The sequence below is a fragment of the Heterocephalus glaber genome, unplaced genomic scaffold (genome assembly GCF_053883595.1).
Source record: "Heterocephalus glaber isolate CG9 unplaced genomic scaffold, H.glaber_assembly_v1.0 deba00001779, whole genome shotgun sequence".
Lineage (NCBI taxonomy): Eukaryota > Metazoa > Chordata > Mammalia > Rodentia > Bathyergidae > Heterocephalus > Heterocephalus glaber.
The window spans coordinates 481121-490897 of NW_028258466.1; the positions used below are offsets into that span (position 1 = coordinate 481121).

Sequence of the window (9777 nt, forward strand, 5' to 3'; positions counted from 1 at the left end):
TTAACCTGCAGCTTGTCATCTACCTCTAGCTCTTCGGTGTTTTCAGAGTTGGTGGCCAATCATGTATGATACTGGGAGCTCCTTGGGAGAAGAGTGGATGCTCCCAAGTGGTAGCATTCTCTTTTCCTGCTTTCTGTCCAAAGGGCCCTCAACCTGCAGCGGGTGCAGAAGCTGGAAGCCGAGGTGGACCAGTGGCAGGCCAGAATGCTTATTGTGGACACCCAGCACAACAGCGAGGTATGGGGTAGTGTTCTCAGGTGGTAACGCTGAGCTTTCTGATGTTGCGATAGGACTTTCAGAAAAATGAGGGGAAATGATTGGGTAAGTTTCCTTTTCATCCAAGTCCAAGTTTAGACGGTGACCTATTCACAAATAGGAAGTAGACCTGGAGTCTGTGGGCAACCAGGAACACAGCTGTGACTAATTCTCTTGGTCTTATATGGTCCACATGCTTTTCCTGTATATTAATGAAATACTGTATCTCATAAATGGAATATATTTCATTTATATTAGTCCTCAAATAATATCAGAGATTAAAGAGCTTAGAAAATTACTGTTAGGGCCGGGGATTTAGCTCAGGGGATTTAGCTCAGTGGTTTCGTCGCCTGCCTCACAAGCGCAAGGACCCGAGTTTGATCCCCAGTACCAAAAAACAAACAAAAAAGAAAATTACTTTTAATCTTTTAAGTAGCTAGAGTGATCCTGCTGTTAATAAGGAGACATACACATATATGTGCAAGATGTGACTGTGTACCTATACTGCACACATGTATGTTATATGCATGGATATTTCATACAGCTAACCTTTTTAAATGATATACAAGGAACAGTTGCCAGTTTTTAATCTTTCCTAGGGGATGAGACCAGAAGGTAAAGGTAATATAGTCAAGAAGAGGAATTTAGCTGGTTAAGAATTTTTAAAGTTAAGATACATTAAGCTGGCTCTATTTTCCAAAACTCTTGGGTGGCCAGTGGTGCCTGCCTTTCCCACTGCCTCCTTGGAGTCCTCAAAGCAAAGCCTGCAGTAAGTTCTCAGGGATACATTCCAGGCCCTGACATCACTGAGCCTGGTCCTCAGGAGTTGTTTCAGGGCCACTTGAGGATGCAGTGTAGAATGTTCTGGACCCCTTGCATCTGCAACAGTGGACTTGAAAACACTCTTCCCTCTTCCAGATGAAGCCTCTACAGAAATCTCTAGATGTAGCTAGAGAAGACAATAGGAAATTGGCCATTAGCCTGGAGCAAGCTCTCCAGGCAAATAATCATCTGCAAACCAAGCTGGATCACATTCAAGAAAAATTGGAGAAGAAAGAACTTGAGTGGCAGAATTTGGAAACCCTCAGGTAAGGACATCAGAGTCACAGTCACACCGGGGAGGAGTTCTGAGAGGAGGGGTAAGAGGAGCCATGGGTCAGCTCAGACCCTTCCCGGCTCTGAGCTCAGACTTGCAGCCACACAGCAGAGAGGAGCGGAGCAGGCCTGACGGGGCCCCTCCAGGTGACATGGGCGGCATCCCCGGTCTGCTCCCAAGCTGCTGCTTTAGACGAAGGGTGAAGGACACTGGTTCTGAGGGACATGAGCAGCAGCCTGCTGGGACTGACCCATCCAGGAAAGGATTCCCCATCTGAGCGGACGTCACGTTATTCATTCTTTTCAGTTTCGACCTGAGATCAGTTCGATCAGTGGTCCCCTAACCCCGGGGCGGATGAGGAACCAGGCTGTACAGCTGGACCGTGGAGGGTGAGGACTCACCCTTTCCTCCTCCGGATGGGTCCTCACATCCCCAGTGTTCCTCTGGCCTCCACTCCTCACTCCTGAAGCAAAGTGGGCCCCCAGCTCTGACTTGGCTCTGCCCGCCTCCCACCACAGACAACCTGCTGCAGGCCACCAGCTCCCACCCGGTGGGGATGGAACGCAGCTTACAGCCTCTTTTCCAGTCAGCCTGAGAGGAATCCCACCTCGAAACCAGCGCATGTTCAGTAGGACCCCAAGCTGTGCTTTCTTCCTGAGAAGCACAGTTTTGCATGATTTCAGGATTATAGACCTTAGGTAAAGCGTGATTCATCCTTGAACTATCTGAGCAGTGACATAAAAGTAAATTCGGAAGTAAGCACTCCCAGCAGAGCTCTGACCCTCTCTCATCCCTCATACAAATGGCCCCGCCCGCTGTGAGCTTTTAGTAGTAGGGGAAGGGGTAACATTTTGTGGTCCCCACAGAATTTTCAGGGTTTTGAACAACTAACTGTCTAAACCCTAACTAACTAGCTGATGCTGAAGGGTTTTTAAATGATTCTGTGAGCCACTGTGTAAGTCAGAAGAACATTACTTGAAACAAAGCTGAGCCATCTCGGGCTGAGACCTTTCACTAGAAGTAAAGTGTGCACAGATCACATGTGAAAATACCTTCTCCACTTCAGCGTGTCCTTTCTCCTGTATCTGACTCAGAATAGAGACCGGGGTGCGCATCACCTCTCCCCGGGGTGGGTAAATTACCCTGGAGGACATCCAGACCTCAGCTACTTTACCTGTAGCTTCAGACAAACTGTCACAGGCTTGACCTGAACTGTGAAATCAAGGCCTGTTCTAAACCTTGCTCTGACACTTGGATCCTCACGGCCTCCAGCCTTGGCACCAGGAACCAGTTTCATAAAAGACAGATTTTCCACAGACCAGAGAGATAAAAAGGTAGTATGATTTTAGTATCATTTGAGCAGTGTACTTTATTATCATGACATTGGTTCTCACAAGGAGCTGCAGCCTGCTGGCTTCAGCAGTGCGTAGAATGAAGAGCCTGCAGCCGGGACCCCTCCAGGGGCCGGCTCAGTAGGAGCCTTGCCCCTCTGGGAATCTAATGCCCCATTCCCAGGAGGTGGAGCTCAGGGGGTGATGTGAGTCTTGGGGCGCAGCTGTAAACATGGAGATTCCTAACTGTCTGTGCCCTGGGGGCTGGGACCCCAGTCTTACAGTATGATTGGTACATCTATTTTTCCTTTATGTGAATTTTTTACCTTTTGGCTAAATCTTTATACAGAATGACTTTTTTTTTTTTGAGACGGGGTCTCATTATGTAATTCAGGCAGACCTTGAACTCACCATGTAGCCCAAACTGGTCTCAAACTTGTGGCAGTCCTCCTGCCTCAGCCTCCCAAGTGCTGGGATTACAGGCGTGCACCACCACACTTGGCCAGAATGACTTTTTTAATGCTACAGAGAAAAGTACTTCTTTTTTTTCTTGTCACTGAGCTCCAGATCAGTGAGAGTCAGCCAACGAGATCTGCTGCTCATCTGCCAGTCCACTCGTACACCTTTCGGAGAGTTGCACATTCCCCTCCAGGTGGTTTTGGCCTCCTGAGATGATTTCCACAGCCGATTCACCATCTGTCTTCTTCACAACAGAGAACGGATGACAGAGGAATGCAGAGTGGAGGCAGAGATGCACGCCGAACGCATAGAAGCTCTAAGGAAGCAGTTCCAGACTGAGAGGGAGACTGCAAAGAAAGTGGCACAGTGGGAGCTCGCTGAGGTATGGAGTCAAGTAGTGAACAAGCAGGCCGGGGATTTTGCTCAGTGGCACCGCACCTGCCTTGCAATCACAAAGTCCTGAGTTCGATCCCCAGTACCAGAAAAAAAAAAAAAAAGATTTCACCACTAAGTAGGGGACGAGCCTCTGCAGAGGGGACAGAGGGAGGGTCACAGAGAGTGGCCGAAGTCCCTCTCAGGCAGGCTGGCTACCCCTGTGCCGATCCCAAGCAGCACTCAGGAGGCAGTCTGGGCTGTCCAGTTCTGCCCGCACAGCATCCCGGGTGGGAGCCCTCCTCAGTGGTGATGGGTGGCAGAGGCTGAGAGAGCCCCCGAGGGTCACACACCCAGTCAGCTGCATCTGCAAGGTGCTCAGGTGTGTGCTGGTGATGCTGCTGTAGCCGTGCCCTTGAACTGGCCAGGAGGTGACAGGGAAGGCTTTGGAGAGCCTGGTGTGCGCCTCCATGTGAGGCCGAGCAAGTGCGAGGGAGTTCGGGAGGGAGCCTGGGTTTGGGGCGTGTGGCTGCCAGATGACGGAAATGTGATGAGCTTAGCTGAATCGGCAGAGGCGCGGCCGGGCCTCCGGGAGGCCTGCAAAGATGGCCAATGCCACCAGGACGGTGAGCCCAAAGCCCAGGAGCTGGTCCGTTGCCGGCCGTGCTGTGTCAGGCAGGAGCAGTTGCAGGGGTGGAGCAGACGGCGAGGAAGGACAGAGGCCACAGGTGTGGAGCCTGCAGTGGTCAGTTTGGTAACTGCGGTCAGGGCCAAGCCAAGTAGCTGTGTTGAATGAAATACAGAGCAGTGAAGTCAGAGAGCCGTTTCCACAGAAAGAGTCAGACCTGAAGGGCGACATCATGAGCCTCGCTGGACGAGGGAGGGAGGAATCAAGTTCCTGCAGAGCTCGGGCAGGACGACTGGCCTGTGTTCTGTGACCCGCAGCATAGAGCAGCTGCCATGGGCAGACATTCACAGATCAATCTCAGCAGATGGACGGACGAGTTACAAAGCACTGTTTGAAAGCTTTAAAAAATGAATTCTGTGGAAACAGAAGAGCACATTGAACAGAAATGCAGCTTTAGTCCCAGATCGCGCAGAATAGTTACAGAACCAAAATCCTTCTGCTGGTGCGGGACGAGGGCGGGCTGTGAGGCGGCCGGGCAGCAGGGCAGGGTCCTAGAACGGGCTGAGGCCTCCGCCGCCTTCTGGTGGGTGTGCATTAAAGTCCTCCACGCGATCTGACTCCTGCTTCTTCTGTCACAGAGTAGAAACTTAGGCCTCCTGGGTTCAGAGCACTGCTAGGCAGTGCCCGCGGCGCCCAGGCCTGGGCAGTGCACAGTGGGGAGTGGCCGCTCGGCCTTGGTCAGGTGCAGACAAAGCTGCCATTCGCGTAAGGTCAGGCTTTAGGGAGGGACTGGCAAGAGGGACAGGACACTGGGCTTGACTCTGTTCCTTGCCAAACACTGCCCTCCCAGAGTGTTTACTGTGCCTCCTGTCTCTTCCCTTCTCAGCTCAAGTAGCACGGATTTAAGGGAACTTCAGGAGGTGAGGACTGTGAAATTATTTAAGTAATCACCATGCTGTTTTTCCATGAGGAAAATGTATGAAAACCCTTAAGAACAAAACTTCGAGCCCAGCATGGGGGCACACACCTGTAACCCCAGCACTCTGGAGGCTGAGGCAGGAGGATCACCATGAGTTCAAGGCCAGTCTGGGCCACACAGTGAGTTCAAGGCCAGCCTGAACTATATAGTGAGAACCTGTCTCCAAAAAGCAAAACAAAGCAAATTCAGTATTATAAAAATACATGCAGCTCATGAGATTTATGTAAACCTCCATATTGTTTGTTTTCGCTTCTTGGATATGAGCTTACAAATGACAGGAAGAAGAGAACAGCTTGTGGCCTGGTCCCTGAGCAGTTACTGTGTACCTGGCCCTGCATGCGCTCTCTGTTGGCTCACTTCACTCTTCCATGTGACTTGCCTTTCAGTAGATGAACCTGAGCTCTGGAAGTTAATGACCCCCAAACCACTCAGCTAGTCAGTGGTGAAGCTGGGACTGGAACTTGGCTCTGACTCCAAAACTGTGCCCTTAAAGTGCAAACAGTGAATATATATTTGTGTTCTTCATCTGTGCTGAGAAAGATTGTTCTCTGGTGTTAACATTACAAAAGCCGCTTGATCTTTTGCTTGATCAGCGGTCAGTATTAGTGCCTCGCTCACAGGAACACCAGCGGAGCTTCTTTTACTGAACAGCAGGGGGAAAGAGCCCAATCTGTTCCTTTGTGTTCCAAGCTGAAGAAAGCCCTTGACGAAGCCAACTTCAGGTCAGTGGAAGTGTCTCGGAGCAACCGAGAGCTTCGGCAGAAAGTCACTGAGCTGGAAAAGACGCTGAGTAGCAGCCAGGAGAAGGTAAAGAGTCAGAAGGCCCAGATAAAGCTTCACCTGTCAGCCAAGACGAGCAACGCTCAGAACATAGAGAGGATGAAGGTTGTGCGGGACCCCGCCTCTCCTCACTTCGAGGGCACCGGGGCGGATCGGGGCGTCTGGGAAGCGGGGTGTCCTCCCTGGCCGTGGGCAGGTCGCCCAAGGGGACCATCTCCATCTGGGGGGGCAGGCTGCTGTGTACACCCTGGGCCTCAGCTTCCAGGGCCACGCTCTGCGCCCATCTGTCCCTTTCCCTTTCCCTTTTTCCCTTTTTCCCTTTCCCTTTTTTCCTTTCCCTTTCCCTTTTTCCCTTTCCCCCTTTCCCTTTTTCCCTTCCCCCCTTTCCCTTTTTCCCTTTCCCTTTCCATTTCCCTTTCCCTTTCCCTTTCCCGATGGGCCCAGACTTTGCCCTCACTGAGCCAGCGGGGACCTTGCTCCCGTGTGGGATTCTGTCTGTCACCCTCAGGGCAAAAGAACAGCCGGTTTTTCCATCTTTTCACATTATGTCCACGTTTACTTTCAGCAAATAGAAACAGAACTGAGGCAAATGGAGCTGACCAAGGATCAATATCAGAAAAAAAACAATGAGCAGGTAGAGGGCTCCACATTTCATTCCCCATCCCCCCATCCCACACTCGGCCTCACCCCGTCCCCTGTCTGTCCTCTGCCAGTCCCTGAGCATCCAGAGGTTCGTGTTGGAAATGAGCAACCTGCAGAAGGAGATGCAGCTGCTGGCCAAGAGCCAGTACGAAACCTCAGCCCGGAACAGACAGCAGGAGCTGCAGCTGTCAGCCGAGCGCAAGATGAGGCAGCAGCTGGAAGGCCGGTGCCAGGTGAGGGGTCCCGGGCCCTCTCAGGCATCAGCAGAGCTCAGGAGCCCGAGCCAGTGCATAGATTTCCTCGCTTCTGCAGGAGGCACATGTTCATGGACAGTTCATCTTAGAATGACGCTTTCTAGGAAGAGGCCCATAGCTTGGAATACAACAAATGTTGTTTCCCATGTTTTTCCCACTACTGGGGACAGAACTCAGGGCTTTGCACTAGGCTGTGTCTCCAACTCTCTAAAATTTTTTTATCTTGAGACAGGGTTTTACCACTGAATTGCCGAGGCTGGGCTTGAACCTGCAATCCTCCTGCCCCAGCCTCCCAGCATGGTGGGGTTGCAGGTCTGTACCACTGTGCCTGGCACCATTTTTAGTTTCATAAAAATAATATGCATTTGTAAAGAACAACTGCTTGAGCTTACACATGCAAAACACTTGATCAAGCAACTAAATAAGGCTTCTGAAGTGGATGCCACGTCTTTGGGAGTCCTATCCCCTCAGTTCTTTGCTAGAGCACATACATTTGCTGCTGTGACAGGAATCTGAGGGATTCCCAGCCCAACAGACAGAACACTGTATCACTGAAAGGGACCTCAAGAGCCCGATAAATGCTTGCCTTCCTTTCCACAGGGATCACTGCTAGGAAAGGTGTCTCCGTTCTGCTCACTTTCAGCAGAATCTGTACATCACAGTCTAACTGTGTATTTATAGAGAGCAGGTTAAACTGAAGCTTAGTTAGAATTTGAAAGTACTCCATCCTGCTTCTGTAACGTGGTTGCCATTTTACAGTTCAAAGCTTTGTGGTTCTGTGTGCTACATAGGAAATCTGTAAGATCTCTGCATCACACTTGCAGGAGTTGGAAGAAGCTGTCAGACACCTGAAGAAATGTAAGGAGGCAACAGAGATTAAGCTGAAAGAAGCCAGTGCAGAGTCAGAGCAGGTGGGCATGGTGACAGCACGGCAGCCCTGAAACATGGCAGCGCCTTGCTGAGCAGGACTCTGTCGGCAAGTGCGTTTCGTTAGATGAAGATCCCATGTCCCGACAGCATGCGGTAGGGCACTAACGTACTGACCCTGATGGCCACGTATCTAGCACTGCGTGGAAGGGAGACCCGCGTGTGTGTAGCCTGTAACACTTTGTCATTTGACATGAACTAAACAGCGGGATCTGTGACCCGCGCCTGGGATCCCAGCACCTGGGAGGCTGAGGCAGGACTGCTGCAAGTTCAAGGCCAGCCTGGACTTCATGGCGAGACCCTGTCTCCAAAAAACTAAAATAAAAATTAAAAAATAAAGTGGAAACTGTTCAGTCAGTAACCTGAAGCATAGATTTTGCCGTTTGCGAACTTGCTTTCTCTCCTCACCTTAAGTTGGCCTGGTTGAGGATGTATAGAACCATACATGGTTAGGGCCACAAAGGAGCTTCAGCTTAGAGCATCACAGTGCTTCCCTTCAGTGTGTCCGTGTCCCTGCTGAAGGACATGGCACAACATAAAGCATGTGATGAGCCTGAGGAAACAGCACCGAGTGTGCGTACAGGGCAAGCCCACTGCATCCTGTCCCGTCCCATCTCTCAGAAGTGACTTGTCGGGCATGGTGTGCACACCTGTACTCCCAGCACATGGGGGGTGGGGGCCAAGGCAGGAGGATCTCTGGTTTGAGCCCAGCCTGGGCTACGTAGTGAGTTCAAGGCCAGCCTGCTCTGTATAGTGAGACCTTGTGTTTAAAAAAAAATTTTTAAGTGACTATCATCTCGTAGGTTCTTGAGTGTAGTACAAATGGATTGCACGGCCCTCACAGTCAGAACTTAAGTCTGATGGTCCAGGTTCAGTCCCTCAGAGCACTGCCTGAGAAGCCTGTGCCTGTCCCGTGTGCAGATCACCACTAACCTGGAGGAGGTGCACCGATGGTTTAAGTGCAAGTTCGATGGCCTCCAACTGGAGCTGAAAAACCGGCTGCAGCGGCGGCTTCCCCGGGAAGACAGGTGGCAGGAAGAGGTACCGTCCCAGCGGCGCGGCTCTCACAGGGGCCCCGGCTTGTTCCTTCCGGGTGCCCAGCGCCCTCTCGTCATCCAGCTCCTCTTTCACTGGTCTTTAGACTTCTCTGAAACCGCTCCTAGCAACCCGAAGCCACCTCCCACACCGTCCAGCTGCCTGGGTGGACGAGTGGCTGCAGGTGCTCAGCCCTGGCGCTGGTTCCAAAAGGTTGGGCTGTTTCCTTTCCCATAGGATGAAGACGCACAGCCCAACGTCCCGTCCACACAGTCTGTTCTGCACCACTGGGAGACTAAACAGAGCCTCGGGAGTGGGCCCAAGAAGCACCCGTCGGAGGTCGGGAGGAAGAAATGTCCTTGACAGAGGAGCTGCCTAGTGGGAGGCTCCGCCTCCGGGACTCAGCCAGGCTACCAGGGCTGGCCTGTCCTGCAGCACGGGGACGGGAGTCTGGCTTATCCTTTACAAACTCTTTTGTATCTCCACAGGACCACTGTACCTTCTTTGTCCCTTTCCCTGTTTTCTACCCAATAAATTTAGTTTGTTGTATGATAGGAGATGCCGTTGGACGATACATAGCTGCGTTTTACTGTGCCCGTGAGACGGCCAGCAGGTAATCCTGAAAGTCCAGTGGCCTGTGCAGCGGTCAGTCTTCCTTGCCACTGCCTGCACTGAGACGCCTGGAGGTGACTGCATCCGGGGTGCTGGGCTGCACCGGGGATTAGGCCCCCCAGGCTCACCGCTGTCTGCAGGTGGGGCCTGGGGAGGAGGTGGCTCCCGCTGGTGATCTTGCCCTGTGCTCCTGCCATGATGCTCCTGCCACAGAGCCACACGCAGAGGACTGTGGGAGACTCGGGGCAGGGCCCCAGACAGCTGGCGAAGCTCTTCTTCCTGCGTAGTGTGGTGGTTTCATGGTCGTGTCTACTTTGAAATTTGTCATTGGCTCCTACACTTAGGATTTGGGTCCTTTCCCTAAGGATTTTGCACTTCCACAAAAACTCCATTGATGAGAAACAGAA

General features: G+C 51.8%; 1 protein-coding gene across 1 annotated transcript in view; it reads left to right on the forward strand.

Moving 5' to 3' along the window:
• Ccdc150 (coiled-coil domain containing 150) overlaps nt 1-9315 on the forward strand; it is a 64377-nt gene extending 55062 nt beyond the window's left edge. Inside the window, 9 exon segments of the mRNA XM_087202677.1 lie at nt 144-237; nt 1174-1343; nt 3397-3523; nt 5811-6005; nt 6466-6534; nt 6614-6775; nt 7621-7707; nt 8645-8764; nt 8996-9315. Coding sequence (XP_087058803.1) covers nt 144-237; nt 1174-1343; nt 3397-3523; nt 5811-6005; nt 6466-6534; nt 6614-6775; nt 7621-7707; nt 8645-8764; nt 8996-9121 — 1150 coding nt within the window. The 3' untranslated portion in view covers nt 9122-9315.
• The last annotated feature ends 462 nt before the right edge of the window (nt 9316-9777 follow it).